A 21,620-nucleotide genomic window follows, 5' to 3' on the forward strand; every position below is an offset into this window, starting at 1 on the left:
CAAAGAGGCCGTTGAACCTGGGTGCAAATGAGTGAATGCCATACAACCACGAAAGTAAAGGTGCCTCCTCCCTTATAAAGAAAACACAATTAATCCTTTGACTTTAAAGGGATAATCATAAATCAGCGATCACTATGGAGATTTTTCGTCACGTTAAACACAGGAATGAACTCATCTGCACACTTTTGGAAGATTTAATCTCCAAAACACCATCATGGTTATTACACATACGGTAATGGTTTATGTGATAATCTACAGCTGCTTCATAGATCAACAGGACATCCTGCTTTGTTGATTTACCCTCCTCACCCAATCACGTCTCTTTATCTGCTGAACAGGTTTTGAGCTGTCTGATGTAATGTGATACAAACTTCGATAAACCCTCATGCTCTGTGCAAATTATGCCAAACCACTATCAAAAAAGCATTGCTTTTGCTCACTTTGTGGTTGTGTAGCTTACAGGAGACACTGTTGCCCTCATTTTAAGACAGACAAAACTCTTTAATTTGCATATTAACAAAAAGAATAAAAACATTCAGTAGGTTTTGCATAAGTATGTACATGTAACAGCCTCTGGGTTTTCTACCGACAGAAGTTTATTTTCAGAATATCTTCTGTGTGTGTGGACAGGTGAGAACCGCGGCAAAGACACCGTCACTGCCATCCTGTGGTTTGTAGGAAACACTGTTCAGTAAAGCTTTATTTCAAAGGATAAGTAATGTTCTCTCAGTCTATAAAAACATCCTTTATTTGTGCTTAAACAATCACCATCACTAAATAAAACTTACTCATATTCACATACACTCACAAAAACATTCCTACCAGCTGAGAAGAGATACTGAGATTAGGAGTCGATCTACAAGAAATGTAAAATATCAAAGAATAATTGCAATATGAAATATATCTGAAGCATAAAAGTTGTGTAAAATATGTTTGCGCTTCTCTATTAAAAATAAAAGGTGTGTATAATCTCATATACTCTCAAAATCTAAGCAGAGCAGGAGAATCAATATTTAAATACAAAAAAAGAAGAGAAAGAAATAAAATCTCATTTCTTCTGATCACTTTTTCATGCCGATTGTTTCATAAGTGTCCTGGGCATGAGGAGTCAGACCCTGAAGGGAAGATAAAGAGGGAGAAAATGAGAACATACATATTCTATTCAAAAATGATTTCCCTTTTTATCTCCTTTATGTCATACACGGAGCAAAAACTCACCGTGTATATGCCCTCCTCAGCAGTCTGACAAAAGAAAAGAACAACGATGTTAGATTTAGTGCAAGAAAACACACACTGTGACAGACACTGTAATGAAAGATGTTCGTGTCATCGGTCAGTTTCATGAGAAATTATGCAAAACAGAAAGCGCTGAGAAGCTTCACTGTGGGCTGAGGCTGTGTGCAGCTTGTGGCCGGTTAAAGGAAATTAATACAAAAAAAAAAAAAACAAAACAGAGCAGTCCACTACATGTGGTGCAAGAAGCAGGAACAGAAAGTTGTTACTATAGCTGCAAATTATATATTTATATATAGTTTTTATTGTTTGCACACATGGATAAAATGTGCATTAAGACATTGTTGTCGAGTGTGTTGAGCGATATAGTGGCTTGTTTCCCTGCAGGACATTAAAGTAGATATAATCTTGTCAGTTTGCAAATCAGTTGCACAATCCAGCAATGTAGCATTGTAGTGCCATAATGGGGGTCATTAGAAGCAACATGCATTCAAAAATAATAATAAAATCAATGCATCAGTGCCTGGGATGTCTTTACTTTTAGAACTCTAGAAAGGATCAAATTCCCATTCCACACTATTTCTTACATTTCGCCAAAGACAGACAGTTCTTCAAATTTTAAGTTATTTAAATGTAGTTCTTCTTTTTCTACCCCTGCTAAAATTCCTCCAGAGCTACAGATTAGTGTTTAAACATGCTGAGTAGCACTGAAGGCAGGGTCAGTATATAATTGCGGGATTTTTTGTATCTTAGTTTGACATCTTTGCTGTTTTCAGGCCTAAAATCAACATGGCTGCCTAGAACCAAACACCACACGGCATTTTTACAGAAAGATTCTTATAAAATATTATATATACAATTGAGGAAAAATGAAATTCAAAGTTATTTATAAAGATATTGTAGTTAACCTGTTGAAATACCATAAATCCACACTTGACTCACACACTACTTTATATTAAATAACTCAGAAAGCCTTGGAGTCTTATCAGTCTTTTCTTCAGGAGGAAATGACATCACGTGGAGCAGGTCATGTGATCTGGAATTAACACACTTCCTTGAGAGATGTTTTTGTAATGGGGAACTTAGTTGACACAGATCCAATTTGTTATTTTCCATATAAAATTTGACATATTGCCAAAAAAGAAATATCTGTCATGATTATCTCAACTTAATAAAAAGAACACAATCAAAACTATTTCTGAATAAGCTCATTTTAATATTGTTCAGCTAATTAGAAGTTGGTTGTCATTATATTTGGATGGTTATTTATTTGACATTTTAGTGATATCCAGTCATTTTTTTTATTAATAAGTGATTGTTTCCATAATAAATAATTATGGAATTTGGAAAGACATGATCATAATGAACACAAAAAAAATTGTTTATTTTTACTTTAAAGAAAAATGTATGCAAGATATATCTCATGGACTTCAAAATTCCCTCATTTATATATTGACCAGGCTAGTAAATCTACTCTGAAATGTAAAACTGATGATGGACCCCTTTAATGCTATCTATAGGCTCAAACATGGCACACCTGACCATATTCTTACAGTCCTCCTTAGAGAATGAAAGCAGCTTAAATCTGTTTTAAACATCACTAGTACAGAGTTTTGGTGAGTTTTATAATAAACAGCACTAAATACAAAATTCTTATCATACCTACACAGTATTGCAAGGAATGCAAAAAAAAAGAAGCATTAATTAGAAGGCTGATATTTCAGATGATTCTGTCAGATTTTTGCGTTCAAGCTGACAGAATCTACAGAGCAGCATCTCAGTGGTCAGTGATGAGATGAACAGCTTCTTCGTGGAGATCTCAACTTTTTTGTTTAGAGAACATCGCACCAGTTTCAAAAAAGAAAGGTGCCAGTAAATAAACAATCAGTACATGTGGGAATGAAATGTGCCAGTTTGATTCTTCCCCTTTCTTTCATGGGCAGGCCTCAGAGTGTTGATCCACTGAGGTTTGACCTGACCAGTGAGCTAATTTCTGAGTGTAGGGGATCTCTGCCGCTGGTCTGAAACTCCACTTTGGGCTGTGGTGGCTTGTGTCTGCTGCCCACATGCATTTACGACAACACGTACAGTCCGTTTTGTCTATTGATGTAGCGTGCGAATGCATTTGTTCTCACCTGTTTTGGCTTTGCTGCCGCAGCCTCTTTAGCATTGTAGATCTGTAGAAGACAACGATGAATTAGGGAGGGGTAAAAGAATCTGGAGCCTATATCTAGCATCATAGCTAGCTATGCATTTGGTTTGTCTGTTCATCCTTTCTGCATAGTTACTATAATGATGGAAGTGACTTTTAGTTATTGGGATCAGCTTACCCCAAAACATACAGTATACTTTTCTTTCCTATTGGTACCTAAATTTAATGAACTCCATGAACTTCACTTTACACGTGTTCATTCTATTTTCATAAACTGAGAACAACCAAACACTCTCCGGAGCTTACTTTAAATATTCAATTTGATGCAAAAAAGAGAGCAATTGGACACAAAGGGCGGCTTGACAAGTGTATTCCAATACAATTACTAGTTAATGTAAAGTAACATATTACTTCTAAACCAAATATGCAAAAAAAAAAAAAAAAAAAGGACAGGAGAAAGAAGTAGCAATGAGGTGACTTTTACTTAAGAGTATTATGTAATGTGTATACATGTGCATGGTAGTACTAGCTCTTTGTTTAAAAAATAATTTTAAAATTATAATCCTGCCAATATACCACCTTTTACTAAATGTATTAGTAATCTGATCTGACCCGATGCATCTATTTATTCTTTTACGTTTCACAAAAGACTGTTCCTTGTTTTCTGTGCTAATTCTGTTACTCTGTTTCATGTAATCTATTACTCCCAAACCTGGTATTCTCCCTAACACTGAAAAAAATCTAAGTCTGAAGTCATTATTGATGTTAATACTTCAGTATATCGCAGTTTAACAGGCAAGGATTTCACACTTTTTGGCCTTTCTTTTTCAGACATCTTCGTTATTTTGCAGACGACACCCTACTGTACACTCAGACATTATTTATGCTGTTAAAATACTGCATTTTGCTTTATGTCAGCTTGGGCGCCGTTTCTCTTTACAATAAATGATTTTCTTGGATGTATCCATAATTTATTACGTACATTCCAAACATGTATGAAAAATGCATGGACTTATGCTTCTGCAAAGACAGATAGACATGCATGTATACCTTGATTCTGCAGTAGAGAGCGGTCAGGATGATGCCGTACACGAACAGGATACCATCCAGCACGTAACAGATCTGACTCTCCGCCAGAGCAGCTGAGGACGGAGAAACAGGAGGAAAAAATAGTAGGCAACAAGACCATAAGAGGAGCACTTTTACCGTTAATAAAATTATTACAACTATCCAGTTAGGTAAAGCTATCATAAAGCAAAGTAGAGGAAATAGATTTCCATATTACCCACTGCGTGTGAAGATGACACGGTTCCGTTGTCATTTACAAAACAGTTTTATTGGGTAGCGGAGCTGTCGCCATTTCAGATTGCGAAACAAACAGCAACAGCAGCCATTACATAAGGAACCAAAATGTGATAAACAAACAACGTGCATTATCCTCAGCAGCACTTGTATCATTACTATTAATCATGATATTAATTGTGCAAATAGAAATTGTTGTCGTAAAGTAATAGAAGCATTCCGTTTTTGCTCTCCGATAAAAAAGCAACACAACTTCTCTGACTCACCTCTAGATGTTGGATGTGACTTTGTGTTATCATTTCATCAACTACTTGCAAAAAAACTAACATTATCAGTAGTGTGAGGAGGGAAAAGAAAACTCTTTTATGGTGAGTTTAAACTGCAACAACCCCTCTGCACTGCACAGCGCATGCAGAGCATAATAAAGATGTAAAACTGTAATGATTCCGTCCATAAATTTGCTTTGAATGAAGTCTGCAAGAAAAATCTCCCCTTTAAAACCCAGCTTTTAAAATCTGCTTCTGGTCTCCTTCTCAGCCTGAGCCGTGCACACATCTAAGGAACACGCTGCAAAAGGCTTTTATCCGTCTTTAACCTTTTTCGCGACTAAAAATATGCTGTAGAAATTCTCTACAAAAAGCACAGTGACACCGGGTCATGTTTTTGCGCTCATGAATACCCGACACCAAGCTCAGCGTGGAAATATTTCTGAAGAATGGTTTGGGAAGATACCAGCTCAAGGTTTCCCGGGTGAAACACAGAACCAAAACGTGTCACGATTGTAGGAGAATGTCTTGCGCTGTGTTTTGTGTTTTTGCACAGGAATTTTTTCAAGGACTTATGGAAGCTATTTGATTCTGTCCTCAATTTAATTTTCTTATCTCCTTTTAATTGGTCATTTATAAAAGCAGCATTCAGGTGTGATTTCAAAGGTTTCATACTGATGATCCCAAATAATAACTTTAAGCTTTAATGGAAGTTTTTTTATTTCATTTTTTACTACATCACCTCACAGTTTCTTTTCTTTTCTGTTTAATACCATCACTGACCAATCAGAGCTCTGACTGCTTTGGCTTCTTTAAATTGGCAAAAAGATGGAAACCATGGGAAAAAGGTTCATACTTATCCTCAAAACTGTTTACAGCTTGATTTGTCTTTAAAAGACGAAACACATTTAAAATTACTGAACATTTCCCCCAAAATTTTCTGTGCTAACCTCTTCATAAAATACCGTTTCTGAAGAAATTAATGCATATATTTTATTATTAACTTGTCTTTTTAATGCATTATTATTCAAGTCAATACAATTACTCACTTAAAACAAGATTCCTATAGACATCCTAGAGATGTAACATTATTTATTTACCTCAATTTTCTCTTTACACTTCAAAAATGCATTCTTGAAACCTATTCCTATCACTTACCTGAATGCAAAAAAAAAAAAACTAAATCCAATTTATTGATTTAAACTTTTAAAATACAAACATTATTTTGACAACATAATGTGCTATTGTATCTACATAATATTGTGTATAATTTAAATTCTAACTTATTTTTCAGATTTAAATATTTTGTCCTTAAATATAAATACTGCATTTTAAAGTAATCACTAAAAAAAAAGCGTTAATCAAAGTTTTGAATTTAAAATCTGCCGCCAGGACAAAAACTTGAAAAAAAGAAGAAAATCTCATAATAATATTTTAACTTTTCAAATGTCTGACAGCTTAAAACTTCATGATTATATTAATTAGTTCTACAACAGTAACATTTATTTTTGAATTATGTGGCAATACTGGCTGTTGAAACTTCAGATCAGCTTAAAAACTTGTGTTCACGCAATCAAGTTGTAACTAAAAATAGCTTTGATTGAAGAGGAAAAACTGATTCCCGTAACTTAATGTAGTCTGTTGGTTGAACTTAATTTCATCAGAAGTTGTCCGAACTGAAGAAAAACGATACAAACTGTTGCGTAATTTGTACATTTTTCAGCGTGTACATAAATAGACATAAACTGATGCAAAAAAGAACAACTTGGTGTGACTGTGTTTGTGTTTAACGAAGTTCTCTTTATTTTCTACATTCTGAACTTCTCTTCCTTGAAATTCCCCCAGACTACGGACGTCATCTTCTGCTCTACCCCTTTCTTCTCACTTTCTTTCTATTCCATTATAAACTCAAGGAAATGAATCACTTCTCTAAAATCTATGATCACATGAGCGCGTTTCCAAAGGCTGCCTCCTTTTCAAAGTGACGGTAAAGTGACATTTCCACTCGTTTTTTTAGCAAATCCACTGACTTTAAAGGACAAATGAGCACAAGTGGAGTTCTTATCTTCAGCTCTACATGTTGCCTGTGAGTCTGAAATGTGGCGTATTATCAGCAGTGACATCTCCTTTGGTTTCTGTATGTAGCAAGCGGTGCGGGGTTTCAAGGAAATGACAAACCCAAAATAACCGATAGCCTGATATTAATGTGGAACTAATACGCAAGCATGAGTGGCAACACATCAACTCTCTGTAAAATGGAGGGTTTTTTTATTTTCCGCCATGTAAAACTGGCGTGCTTCCACTTCTAATACTGGAAAAGCTTACTTTTCTTTTTAGGTGTCTGAACAAATTCACTGCTCGGCACACAAAACACACAGGTGAAATGTTTTTTGTTTTAAATTAGATATTTCTCTCTTAAAATTTCATACACCAGCTGGCTGCGACTTTGCTGTCACAGCTACAAGTAGGTCAGAGTCGCTTGCAGTTTGGTATAAAAATATTTTAGGGGTTTTTACACATTCAGTAAAGGTTTTTGATTATTTAAAATGCATAAAACCTACAAGTAAAATTATCCCCATTACTCACTGATCTGGGAATGACTTTAGACTAAAATTTAAAAAAAAAATGTTATAAAATAATAAAGAAACACATTTTTATCCAACCAACACTTCACTGCTTCATATTACTGACACCGCGAGACAAGGAAAAGCAGAAGGCGCCATTATGTGAGGCGCTAGAACCCTCGATTTCTTTTCAAAGAATGACTTTCCCAATTAAAAAGAGTACTAATTGATTCATCAGTTATGTATTAATACTTACCCTGTTAACTGTGTTACACAATAAATGGTGAAATTGAAGCTTTCAGATTAGTTTCCGCCCTCTTCCTTCTTACTTTTAAGCTTTTTTTTCCAATACATGCTGCAAAATATATGCCGATAAATACAGTATAAGCTGAGTTTTAAACCAGCTCGACTCATCTAAGGCCAAGCGTGCACAGCAGCTGGCTTCACAAGCGCAGCAGTGAAAAAAAAGCGTCGATGTTTCACGCCTCAAGTGCAAAAACCAACAGGGTCAGTGTCTTTTTACAGGAACTGCAAAACTGAATGTGGGGAGTGCCTCTCCGCTGCCTACATTGAGCAGAATGAGGCCGAATGTCACAAAACCTCACTGCTCTTAATACAGATGTGCGTTCACCCGCCTAAATGGTGCAGTTTGGTTTTCTACACATCAGACAGTAAACCCCCCCCCATTATCTCCATCATCAGCACAGCTTCCGCTCAGTCACACGGGGCCTTAATTAGGCTGTTTTATTATAAATATCTAAACAGATTGCTCAGTTTACTCATAAGCTTTTTAGGAAGTCAACGTTTTGGACATTAAATCAGTTTAAACCCTCAACTGATAGAAAATCCATCACAGTTTTTTTTGTCAACGACTCACCAGCTCTCCCAAAAGTCATCCACAGAGGAATGGCCACCAGCAGCGGGTTCCTGCCCCACACAGCCATAATAACACCAACTCAACAAGGACAACGGGGCTCGTTCGGCTGCCAGCGAAACACGACAACTCCTGGGTGTTTATTCTGCGCGTTCTGGCGGAGACTCGAGTATTGCATATCTCGCAGCGAGGAGGGGAAGTTGTGGTCGGAGCTCTAAGTCCATTTGTCTCAGATCTCATCAGACCACTCCCCTTTTAACACCAAACCAGGGGAAAGAAACACCAAAGAGGCTTTGGTCTCTTGCTGCCACGTTTAATACTTGATTTCTGACAGCTTAAAGGAAATGGTTTCGACTCCACTTCAGAATCAACCTGAAGCGAAGCGACGGAGGAGGAAATACAAGTGGCTACTTCACTGTTGGGTCATAAAATATTTATTAGGGTTATTTGGACATTGTACATCAGCGATTATAAGCTGTCAAAACCTCACTAGAGAGGATAGAGAAGAGGAAGAGAAGCTCTCAAACGGAGAATGAAAGAATGAATTGTCCTCTATAGCAGCATCACATTAACGGTCAACCTCTCCGAACACGATATCCTGTGTACCTGTCAGAAGAAGAAGCAAAAAGGGTGACGCAACTTCACACATATTCTCTATTTTTAGTGACATTTTGAGAAGTTTTTAAGTGACGGTGTTACATTTTGGGACAGAAACATCCAAAATCTTACCAATAATAGCCACCACATCTGCCAACATGTGTCCTTTGGCCATTTTATCCAGACCAGCCTGGAAAGAAGCAAACAGGGATTAACATTCAGAAGAACCGACTCTGCACAGAGGAGTTAATTTTCATAATTCAGCAGATTGTAGCCTCAAGTTAAAGCACTAACTACTCTAATAGTTTGTTTATGCAACTTTAAAGACATTTCTAGCCGTGCAGACCGAAATTCAAACGGCTGCGTTAAACTGCGGTTCGTGTACCCATGAGCTAAGAGCTGAACAGGAAGGAGGAGGGAGGAGGAGCGCTTCTGTGTGCTTTTCAAAATGGTTCCATAATACTTTCTAAAATGCAGTTAATGAACTAAAAGCAGCCTTGAGGACAAGCCGTTAAACACGCTGAATAATTGAGGCCCGGTGTGTTTAATATTTCACGGTGTCTTGTGAAGTTTTAAGTGCGCACCAAGTGAGCGAATCCGGGAGCTTTGATCTTGCAGCGATAGGGTCTGCTGGAGCCGTCCGACACCAAATAAACACCAAACTCTCCCTGCAAGCGACACACGAGGACACAAACACACACAGAAATACACAAGTAAGCATATTGTATCACAGCAAGTATCTAAAGGAGAACAAAGGCCCAATTAATGAAGACTCAAAGAAACCGTATGTATGTATGTTAAGAACCTTTAAAAAGTACTATCAAGGAAAGGATTTTTACTAACAAGAAATGACAGAGGAAAATAGAAAGCAGGCTGCTGCAATATCGCTTAAATGTAACGGCATTATTTCAAGTTATTTGTCAAGTGAAGCATTTTCCTCTAATATGCAGACAAAAACAAACACAGCTCAAATAGTAGAAATTCAACACACACTTTAGAAAACCTGCAATCAATAAAAAAAGAAAACTGAGCACAACTGTGATTTCCAGTTAACCCAACTGCATGAACATGGGTTTAAAATGACCTGTGAGCATCACAACTTGCTCACTTCTGGATCTATGGACTACGTGTGTGTGGTTAGGGGAACTCAAACATTCCATGAAATGTAGAGAATCGTGAGTCACAGAGAAGGAAAAGGGTACGGGAAGATGGGTGACCACATAAAAATACGTTAAAACACTAGCAGCAATCGGAGGGGTTTAATACAAGGCATGGCACCACTAATCAGAGCTCCAGAAAGTGCATTATTTTCACAGTCTGGCTTAGTAGAACAGAGAAGTGTTTTAGATTTGGGCTACAAATGGAAATCAAAGTCAGAAAGCGTGAAGGTTACCGCACAATGCCAACATCTATGACTGACATCCAAGAAAAAGTAACATTTGCTCGCACTTTTGGGACAAAACTGCAGGATAAAACTTTGCTAAACGACATGAAAAGAAGCCCGATGAATGCTGGGATCACATTCTTTGGCCAGATGAGACCAGAGCGGCTCAAAGCACACAAATCACACAAACGTTTCTAAAGAAGAAAACCGCACAAACTGTGACCTAGCAAAATGTGTTGTCTGACTGGAAACCGATAGAAAGGTAAAGCAACACAAAACCTTCAGCAAAGAACAGCTGAGAAAAGGCTCTAAAGAAAAGTCAGATCGTCTCTGCAGAAACTTGATGAAAAGCGGACTGAAAAAAATGAAAGATTTGCGCCTCAGTTATGAAACACTGACTTTTGTTGCACCAAGTTACTACTGTGTGGACAGTTTTTAAGATAGGAAACTGCAAAAAACCTACTGTTTAATGCAAATACTATCCACAGCACTAGTGGTCTCACCTTGGGTGCCTCCACAGCTGTGTATGTGGCCCCTGGGGGCACCTGGTAGCCCTCTGTGTACAGTTTAAAATGGTGGATCAGAGACTCCATGGACATCTGGCACAGAAAGAGAGCACACAAAAAAATAATCAGGAAGCAGCAGGAAGTTTACAGAAACAGTTGCACGGAAACTTTGACTTTAATGTGCATATGTTAAGGGAAATGTTAAATTCTAACACCGAGGGGAACTAGAGGCGATCTGAAGCCTTGAGGGCAGCCAAATTAATTTGCATTTAACGGGAAAGCTGGCCCAATTCTGTAAAGAGGCATCGCGAAGACAAATTAGCGACACTGGAGAAATTTAATTAACGCAAAGTAATGATAAAACTGCAGGAAAGAAAACCAAGAAAAGAAAAAATAGTTCTTCACTGGGCTCACCTTCATCTCAGACCTCTTGGGTGGGGCCACTTTGGCATCGTCCACCTTGATTTCTCCCTCTGGCATCTTGTTGAGCGCCTGGTGCATGATCCTCAGGGACTGCCTCATCTCCTCCACCCTGCACAGATACCTGGACCACACAGGGAGAAACAACAGTAAGATACAGGCGCTGACATCACAGAATCTACTCTACAGCAGTCCGTTTTTATCAGCTCCTACATCTACAATGAAAAGCCTATGGAGGTTCTCACTTCCGATTACACAATCACTGCAGTTACGTGTAATAAAACACAGGAATATCAATGCAAAAGAATACACTCCATGTCGTGTTTTTGTGTATATATCTAGATACAATCTCAAGACAGCTGAATTTATTGAAACACAAGTGCATGTGTTCCATCACACCTCTGTGAGGCGGCAGAAATGTTCACAGCTTTAGACATCCTAAAAAGGTTATCAGTGGAGTCGATCATGTGAACCAAAAATAGGCCGAGCTGTGTGTCCGTGCTTTAGCAGATGAGGTCACTTCTTTTCTCCGTTTTCGGTTTTGTGGCATGCATAATTTTAGATGCAGTGAAATACAAGTAACACACCACTGCAATCAAGCAACAAATGTCTACTTGTAGGAACTGTCGTCTTCCGGCAAAAGAACTTCTGCAACTAATGTTTCTTATTAAAAAATATGTGCAAAAAAGGACTGCATAAATCCATTTTCATGAAAAGGAACCCAACTGACCACTTATAATCAACATTATCATATTTGAAGTCACTGAAAACTCTCGTCTAAACAAGCGACACGGACAGGCGCCGGACAAACTATGACTTCACTCCAAAAAACATTGCAAACTGTGCTTGCAAATTACAGACATATTTGTGCATATGTTTCCTTTGGTTAGTTAAATGTGCCCAAATTAGCATGAGAGGAAATGACTAAAGTGCGCCTTGCATGTAGCAAATTCTGCGAAGGAACCGAGTCAGAAAATAGGAGCAGGAAACTGAAACAGAAGTCACTTTTAAAGCTAGCTATAGCTATTTGTTAAAGGCTCTCTATATGAGATTTGAAACATTGCTACAGCAGCAAACAACACTGGCTCTGTAAAGATATTGAGGTGCTGCTGAATGCTGCGTACTTTACCTGTCATAACAGTCTCCATTGCTTCCAATAGGAACGTCAAACTCCACTTCATCGTACTTGTCATACGGCTGAGACTTCCTCAGGTCCCACTTGATCCCTGATCCTCGCAGCATCACTCCACTGGTAGCGGGAGGAGCAGAGAGACGATACATGGCAGGGTTTAGACCAGGGGAGTCAAACTCATTCTAGTTCAGGGGCTGCATCCAGCCCATCTGATCTCAAGTGACCAGTAAAATGACAACATAACAACCTGTAAATAACCACAACTCCAAATTTTTCCTTTGCTTTAGTGTAAAACAAAGTATGTTCTGAAAATGTTCACATGTAAGGAATTATATTTTTACAAAAATATTATGAAAAACGAGAAATTTCTCAAGAAAAACAAGTTCACTTTCAACAACATTATGCCTCAGTTTATCTTTTACGCATTACAGCTTACAGATCGCAGTGTCGACAAAGAAGCAACATTTAGTCACAGCTATCTGGAACTGAATGATACAGTATTTTATTTTATGATCAAACGACAAAAAAAAGACAAAAAACAAGACAAAACATTATAAAAATGATATGAAAATGACAAAAAAATTAGACAAATGACACAAACTAAACAAAAAGACAAAAAAATTAGACAAAAGTTACAAAGTGACAAAAAATGGACACAAATGGAACAAAAAAAGAACAAAATGACAAAAAAAAAAGACAAGAAACCACAGGAGAACAAAAAGGAAACACAAAGCAACAAAAACATGAGACAAAATGTTACAAAAATGAGACACAAAACGACAAAAGAACAATGAACAGTCTAGTATTTTACTTTAGGATCAAAACAACTTGTCATGTCTAGAAATTATTTCAAATTTATAGTTTTACAAATTTACAATCTGCAGTTAATGTCTTCTCTGATTCTCTAGATTAGACCCTCTGGAGGGCTGGTTTTGGCATTTCTTCACACACTTCATTTACTGTTAATGTTTCAGTTATCCCATGGTTCCCTATATATTCATTACGACTTACCTGAAACCGCAGTTGAGGGCGTCCTCAGAAGAAACCACTCCGATGTCTACGGTACGATTCCTCCAGATACGATTGTTGGTCAGCATCTGGACGGAGGAAAACACAGAATGTCGCATTTACTCAGCAGATCTTCACCACATCATTGGAACGCTTCATCCTGCGCACATTTTGGGTGAGATTTTAAATTAAACATGAAGTCAGTCACCTCTTCTACTTCATCAATTCGAATGGAGAAATTCTTGCACCACTCGTAGATGTCATCCATCAGGCCGAGGGGCAAATCCTGGAACACAATTAAGATGCAAGAGCTGTCATTTTTTTATTACAATATGACCGATAAAGTCATCTGCAAAATGTCATTGACTTGTTATGCCTTTGGACGTGAATGTTCACTCAAAAATGATGCATTTTTTATGTTGCAGGTCTGTTTTCCCAAACTTTATTTTGTAAAAAAAATGCATCACTGACTGTTGACAAAAGAAGACTTGACAACAGAAAATAAAACAGAAAAAAGGCATCGTTCACTGAATTCTCCTACCTGATGAACACCACCAGGTCTGACGTATGCAGCGTGCATTCTGGCTCCAGACACTCGCTCATAAAACTCAAACATCTGGGAGGAAACACAAGTCAGACAGGAGACTTTCAACAAGTGAAAAAAAACAACAACACTCAGTGCTCTTTGTGAAATGAGTTTGGAATTCAGTGGGGGAAGTGTGCATCTCTATAACTCCTTGAACTTCACTGATGTTTTCTCAAGACACAGTTTTCTCATAAGCTTTTTAGGAGCATCTTAGGAGACAACACTTTAACTCAGTTCTCACAGACTGTTGAGAACTGGTTTTATGGTTACCAGCAAAGCTCAAACTGCTCCTTTTAAATCTATACAGACACAAAGAGTGGACATTACAGACCCTTGTTGTTCAAGAAAGAGCTGATTCGTATAAAGCAGAAATAAAAGCAGACAGACAGAACTCGAAACCTACACTGAGACGTTGGGTGCAGCAAATTTCATCAACTATTTTTGGCACTTAGTATGTACAGTTCACATATACAAACACTTTATTTTCCCACGCTACACAGCTCTAAGCTCACTGCTTTGAGACTGACAGGCGTGTTAGGGGCTGTGGAAAATGATCTCAATGTAAAAGCACTTATTTCTGAATCAGCATGAATGGAGCACCAGCTGATAGCAGTTTTACTGAATGACAAGAACCTCAGGGCAACACTGGGCATCTACAGAATGAGCGTTATTTCCCCCAGATACGGGGCTCTAAAATACCAAATCTCAGGACCTTTCACAGAAGAAACTAGAAGGCAGGAAACACATTTAGCCACAACTCATTTTATAGCCTGCACATTTTCTGGATCACACATTTTGTTAACTCCCATCAAGTTGCACCCTTCTCAGTAAAATTAACGGATACTTCTTTTGAGGACACTTCAGAAATGACCAACAGGACTTTAAAATCCTAAATAGTCGTAGGTCGTAGAAGCTACAACAACTTAAATCTGCTGCTGTGAAGGCAGGCAGGAGTGAGACAGAAGCCCGCCACAGATTAAGGCCCGTCCACACGAAGACGAAACGCTGAACAGTTTCAAAAAACGATCGCCGTAAAGACGAATGCATCTCAGAAAATCTATGCGTCTATGCGAATGCACTCGATACGCATGGAAATGCTGTAAAACACATGCCAGACCTCCAGGGGCGCTGTAACGATAGGATGGAAACGCGCAAACAGAAGAAAAAAACTGTGGGCATGCGCACTTGCGGCAAAAGTTGTAAACGCTTCATCAGCACATTTGCTACACTGTACGCCGCCATTGTTGTTGTCGTGGCCGCGTGTGGCGCATGCGTGTCAATGAAGATACGAAACTATGACGCAAGCGTTTCTGAAAAGCAGCGGATCGCCCGTACACACGGAGCTGCGTAAATGGCGTTTCAAAATCTTTCCACTCTGGAACCCGGTTTCAAAAATGATCGTTTACAGACCCCCAAAACGCCGTCTTCGTGTGGATGATACGCAGATTTGGCAAGAAACTTATGCGTTTTAGACCTCGTTTCGTGTTCGTGTGGACGGGGCTTAAAAGACATCTAGCGTCTGTACTAATCTGCATCACAAAGGATTGAACATTCAACACCGAAGGGCTCCCAACCTTCTCTCTCTCCTCAAACATCCAAAAGAAGGGTGTCATGGCCCCGATGTCAAGGGCGTGAGTGGTAACGGCCATGATGTGGTTCAGGATGCGAGTCAGGCTCTCCATACAGCACTACAACACAACACAGAACACATAAAGCTATTTAGAGCAGGAACAGTTGCTCAATTACCACTTAGAAAACTTCTACTGAGTCATAGATTGAAGGGTTTTCTTCTGCAAAACTGATATTCAATGGATCTGGATACACAGATGTGAGGATGTACTGTTTTCTTTGTTTTCTGGTGACAAATAGAACATTTTTTGGTGGTTAAATAATATTGGCTAAAAGAATAATCAATATTTTGAGCCTTAACACAGGCCTTTTATATCTGACCATTTACTTTCCAGTACATCTGATCCCACTCTGCACGGGTGGGAGCTTGGATGTTGAGCAGCTTCTCCACCGCCAGAGAGTGAGGCCTGCTCATTACACATCATGGAAACATAGTCCAGACGTTCAAAGTAGGGCAGAGCCCTGCACGGAAAAAGAAGAGGAAGTTTCCAGAAGTAAGTAAGAAGTAAGACATGACACATGATACAGGTCTTCTAAAGTATCTTGAATCAATTCAGCTGACGTCAAGGGTTCATTGTCATTTCAAGTGAATTGGTGAGTTGTTCCTCTTGCAACATTACAGATAAGTATTCCACTCGCTACACAGTGTGGGTGAAGCCAAAAACAAAACAACGAGGGGCCATTGCACATAAATTGTGCAACAATTTGCTGTGTTGTTTGAACGCATTAAAACCAGCTGTTGTATAAAATGAAGAGTACACTTGTACAGACAGTTAAACCGATGTATAACGGATTTACGTCATAAGAGGATTCACAAAGTCGACTGAAACAAAGCTATGCGACTGGTTCAGTACCTGCAGGTAGGTCTTGTACTCAATTAGCTTCTCAGTGCCACGATGAAGCAGGCCAATGTGTGGGTCACATTTCTTAACAGACTCTCCGCTGAGTTCCAACACGAGGCGCAGCACACCCGTGAGCTGCTGGATGCTGAGGGCCAAAGTTAATTGTCAGGTTGGCCACATCCTTCTCTGCAGGAGGTCTTTGTCTGAAAAACAAAGAAAATATGGGAAAGGAGAAGACATGTTAATGGTTTAGAGCAAAGAAATGATTACTGTTTCATGGTTACTGTTCAAGGGAATGTTTTTCTTTTTACATCAAAACCAATAACCACAATCAATAATGCGTTGTCCGATGTATTGACAAACAGCCGAGAATTAAATCTAGTTCACTGACTAAGTCAAGACACTGAATGCCTGCCTCAGTTTTATTAAAGGTTGGCAAAAATAACCAGTTCTATCTCTGACTAGTCAGATATGTTAGATCATATATTAAAATACTGTCAGCTTTCACACAGTTTAAGTGATACAAAATTTGTCACTGTACTTTATCTGAATACAAAAACTGCATACAAAGATAGAAATTATTTCAGTCGCAGTTTAAAGTGTGTACCATTCCATGGGGGTGGTGTCCATTTCTCATTAATGGCAGTGGGGTACATCACTGCCCCCGCAAACTGCTCCGTCCACTCCACGTCTGGCTGCCATTGTTTCTGCCTGCAAAAACATAAAACTATATTCACTCCTTTAATAATGATTTTCTTTCCCCCTCTGTGCTAACATGTCCATATAGCAAATATAAAAGCAAAATAACCAGTCAGTGCTGTAGCTAAGCTTTTTCTGAAACTGCAGCATACCAATGACATACTAATCAAAAACACAGGTTCAGCCTGCAGAACCAATCCTGTTAACTGGCAGGATGAGGCTTTCTGTATTATTAATCTTCTTCAGAATCAGTTTCCAGTTTGACATTTATGGCTGAATTACTCCCAATATTGCAAACTGTCATTGTGTTGTTGTGGTAGGGTAGTTTAACAGTGTCTAAGGCAGAGTCATAGGTGAGTTGCTGAGAGTAGGATAGGTAGAGAAAGAGAGGCAGGGACAGATAATGTTAATTCCACAGGAAACAATGTTGTAAAATCACATCTAAAGCACTTTTAAGCAGGAAGAGATCATGTTTTTAATGAAAAGAAAACTACATTTGTAACTCTGACACCACTGAGATGAGTTTTTTGGGGGATAAATTAATGATCAGAGAAGAACTTGCATCATCAAATCATTAGCAGATATAACAGGTGTATATTCGAAATAAAAGGATAAGAACTTAAAAGTAAACATTGCTTCAAACATGTACATTTATTTCAATCTTTGAAATGGCACTGTGTTAGGTGAGCAACACTGTAGCGTTGGATAATGAGAGGGCTTTCACATTGCAGGTTTGATTTGAAATGTATCAGCTGTTCAGCATTACCTCTCACGCTACCTGCACGTTGTATAAGAGGCTTTAATCTCTTTTGGTTGAGGTTAGCATTTGGAAAAGGTGATCATCTGGGCTAAACCTGGCTTGCCAACCTGACAACTAATAATCTGGCTGATGACTGAATCATGCACAGTCGTGCTAGCAAAACCAAATGTAGATTAATACTATATAGTCTAACACTGCAACACATAGTGGCAAAAATATATCAGTAACAAGTTAATTCAATTTCACCATAGTCATTTCTGACCAACATGATTGGATGAAAAGTAGTTTAACTTACATCTGTCCTTTACTTGTGTAACATTGAAGGTGTTATGTGGCTGCAGGTGTTGTTTACCCTTTCTAACTAACTAAACTATGGCTTGCTAGACTGTTTGTGATGAAAATTTAACAACTTTGCAATTTGAAAACATTCTGACTTTACAATGAATATGAAACATGCAGCATTTGTGTGATAAACATTGACACACTTCGGTTAACTAGACAGCAGCTCAGAAGCTAACGACTTGACAGCAAGAAAACAAGCATGTCTTGTAAAATATGTGAGCTGCAAGAAGGCATTGCTGCTATAGCTTCGTATATACACTATAAATGTGTTTCCATTTAGCCAAGTCCAATATTATGTAGCAGGCGACTCGTGTAAATATGAAGAGACATTGTCGGCTTCTTTAGCATTATGCTAACATTAGCTTTCGGCATGCATATTCACGTAGAGCTCAAGATAAGACAACCATCGATAGAAACGTTATGCGAAGCTTTGTATTTTTGTTATCATACCTGTTCTGCAGGACCACGCAGCCAGGGCTCAGCAAATTATTGTTTAATAGTATTTTTGTTGAAGGACGTCCTAGTTTGGTAAGCGACCTCAACATTGTGGCCGCCATCTTGGCTGTCGGACAACTGGCCAATGACTTAGTTGAGTTTCTTCTTCTGTGGTTTTAGAGGCTCGTTTATGAAATGTGCGTCTGCCACCTATCGGTAGAAATATATCGGCATGAACTACCACTATTTTATGTCATAAACGTTTAAAAATATCTATAAACAAACTATGGAATCGTAGCTATCAATTATAATTTGTAGTCTCATATAGTATAATTTTATTAGCTTTTTTCTTCATAACGATAGATAGATAGATAGATAGATAGATAGATAGATAGATAGATAGATAGATAGATAGATAGATAGATAAAAATAATTTCTACTTTTTATATACATGTATTTTAGTTTTGTTTTTAACCATAATCTAAGTATATTGCACATATTAAATGTATTTATACACATGTATGGTAAATATAGGTATAATTTGTAATACCATTTGTAGTCTATGCTGTGTGTGACACTCAAAGTATATTTAAAATAATATTATTCTTTTTAAAACCTTACATTGATCTGTGTAATCATATGTTGCACATTTCAAATTAAGTTTCACTTCACCTTGAATCTGGGCTCCAACACCAACAGACGCACGCCGAAATACGCATCTGCATGTTCAAGATGACAAACTCTACATTTTATAAAAAACAGTGCTTTTATTTATGTAATACTGTGGAAAAATAATTACATACCATTTTTAAAAAATATTGAAGATAATGAAATTAAAAAATGAGAGTTTGATAACGTTCGTTGTACATCTTTTGAACAGTTTTCTCTGCTACGAAGAACAGTACAATAAGATAAACATTGGATTTTTCTAAATTCAAAGACACAATAATACAGGATACAGTCCTACCAGAGGTATAAAAGTACTGTAACAGGATTGTGAGAGAAATGATATGGACATATACTGAAACACACACGCACTTAGACACAGACATGCACACGCACACACATACTGTATACACACAGACATGCATACAATAGTCACACGCATACACTCGAGGAGCGCAGCGTGTTTACAGTATGCTTCCCATACACACACACACAATCATTCACACATCTATACAAACACACTGTACAAATCAATGTGCGCGCCAACGCCCACACACTCCCTCTTGATCTCTCTCTCTCTCTCTCTCTCACACACTCGCACACCCACACACTCACAGTCACACTACTACATGTCAATATTGTGAACAAGCCTTCATTAAACCTCTCCATACACATTCTCCTCTGGCCGTTTTGGCAGACAGACAATGAGGAATGATTCAAAATGGAAATGTATGACATGTTCCCCTATAAGGCCACTCAGTTCTAAACCCAACATCTGTGTTTTTCTCTCTGTCTGCGCCAGGCTTGTAGTTAAGAGCTCGGCGAAAAAAGGCTCCAGTCTACAAAAAATGTCTGGGAATGACTCAAGGCCCCCGAGCCTGGTTTGTAAAGCAACAGTCGCCAATAGAAGGAGCGTCTACTGCATATACATGGTCTAAGGTGAAGAACAACATGAACACTTGGCACTAGGATTCTTTTATACACTGTTGTGCACCCTTCTGATGTGAAACACATCCTGAATTCAGGCTCTTCTGTTGGCACAGCTTTCACTCCGTCTCAGTGGATCTCGCTCAGGCCAATGCCCAAGTTTATGTGCGCTCACGTTCAAACTTTTGGTCCATACATACACATTACATGTTTTACATTGACAAAAATAATTCTGTAATGTTAAAAAATAGAATACAAAGCTCTAGTCTGGTGTGCAAATAAAAAGAAGACATAACACAGATATAGATAAGGGACGTCTAAGCATGAATACTGTAGATGCAGTGCAAAATGATGACAAACCCTCCCAACCCCCACCCCAGCACCAACACCACTCCCCCACCCTGCCTAACAGGCCTGATGGCAAGTACCACTGTACAGAAGGGCATTTGGGATACTATATATATATATGTGCTCTATGATCACAGAATAGACAACCAGCAAAAATAAAAAATATAAAAACATTATCGAAAAATGGCGGCCAGAAATGACTTCCACTGGTTGAGGTTTCTTCTGATCAGCGTGTACCATATTGACAGTCAGTTTGCTTTAAACGTTCTCTCATCATTTTACAATGTCAGTTCATAGCAAAGGCTATGGGCTCCAAAGATCTGTGATCTCTCGTCCTCTCCAGGTTCTTGCTCTCTTTCCAGTCTTGATTGTGACTTGCGTTGTCTGCTCTTTCAGAGCCAGATATACAAACACATTGGAGTGAGGGAATTCAAAACCGTGTTGGATTCCCCTCCCTGTCTCACTAAAACTCCTTTTCTCCTCTCTTTTTTGCTCTCTGTGCCCCACGGTTCTCATTCTGTCTCACGGGCATGGTTTTCTGACTTTGTGCATGGCTGGTTGTGTGATGTTTTCTTGTGTTCTGCAGTCGTGTTGTGTGAGCGTATTCGTGTTAGCGTGTTAAAAAATGTGTGCATGTAAATTTGTGATTGTGTGTGTGTGTTTTAGGTGTGGCCGCTATTTATAAGATGCTTCCTTCATGCTCAGCTAAGACTGTGAGGTGGTTCTGCGTCTCCGTCTCACACGTGAGTCTGCATCCTTTGTGTGTGTCGGCTGTGGGAGTAGTCAGAGTGTTGTGAGGTGTAGGAGAAGCGAGTGGAGCTGCCGTACTTCCGAGTCCAGTCTCTGACCCTGAGGGAGCTGGGCCCCCAGGGGCCAACCCCACCCAGGGCTCGCCACCCCAGATCCCACCCCGTACATCTCGTAGGATGGGCCGGCCTCCAGAGGGCC

At 38.7% G+C, this 21,620-nt stretch overlaps 3 protein-coding genes across 3 annotated transcripts in view; all 3 read right to left on the bottom strand.

The window, feature by feature from the left end:
* Positions 1-730: 730 nt before the first annotated feature.
* On the bottom strand, positions 731-8,676 carry fcer1g (Fc epsilon receptor IgFc epsilon receptor Ig). Its single transcript, XM_022193010.2, has 5 exons — positions 8,395-8,676; positions 4,436-4,527; positions 3,369-3,410; positions 1,219-1,242; positions 731-1,115 (listed from the first exon to the last, which is right to left on the bottom strand). Exons 1-5 carry the CDS (start codon positions 8,459-8,461, stop codon positions 1,062-1,064), a joined length of 279 nt encoding a protein of 92 aa, XP_022048702.1. The 5' UTR covers positions 8,462-8,676; the 3' UTR covers positions 731-1,061.
* A 131-nt stretch (positions 8,677-8,807) lies between these two features.
* Positions 8,808-18,902, bottom strand: ndufs2 (NADH:ubiquinone oxidoreductase core subunit S2). Its single transcript, XM_051943969.1, is given in 17 exon segments — positions 8,808-8,997; positions 9,121-9,178; positions 9,573-9,656; positions 10,876-10,971; positions 11,293-11,422; positions 12,428-12,547; positions 13,442-13,527; positions 13,647-13,724; positions 13,980-14,054; positions 15,599-15,700; positions 15,982-16,056; positions 16,058-16,115; positions 16,497-16,624; positions 16,626-16,692; positions 17,032-17,041; positions 17,103-17,206; positions 18,747-18,902. Coding segments are annotated over 17 exon segments (1,416 nt in total). The 5' UTR covers positions 18,854-18,902; the 3' UTR covers positions 8,808-8,959.
* A 576-nt stretch (positions 18,903-19,478) lies between these two features.
* Positions 19,479-21,620, bottom strand: part of kirrel1a (kirre like nephrin family adhesion molecule 1a) — a 36,884-nt gene continuing 34,742 nt past the window's right edge. The window contains 1 exon segment of the mRNA XM_022193008.2: positions 19,479-21,619. Within this exon segment, the coding sequence (XP_022048700.2) occupies positions 21,456-21,619 (164 nt within the window). The 3' untranslated portion in view covers positions 19,479-21,455.

The sequence above is a fragment of the Acanthochromis polyacanthus genome, chromosome 23 (genome assembly GCF_021347895.1).
Source record: "Acanthochromis polyacanthus isolate Apoly-LR-REF ecotype Palm Island chromosome 23, KAUST_Apoly_ChrSc, whole genome shotgun sequence".
Lineage (NCBI taxonomy): Eukaryota > Metazoa > Chordata > Actinopteri > Pomacentridae > Acanthochromis > Acanthochromis polyacanthus.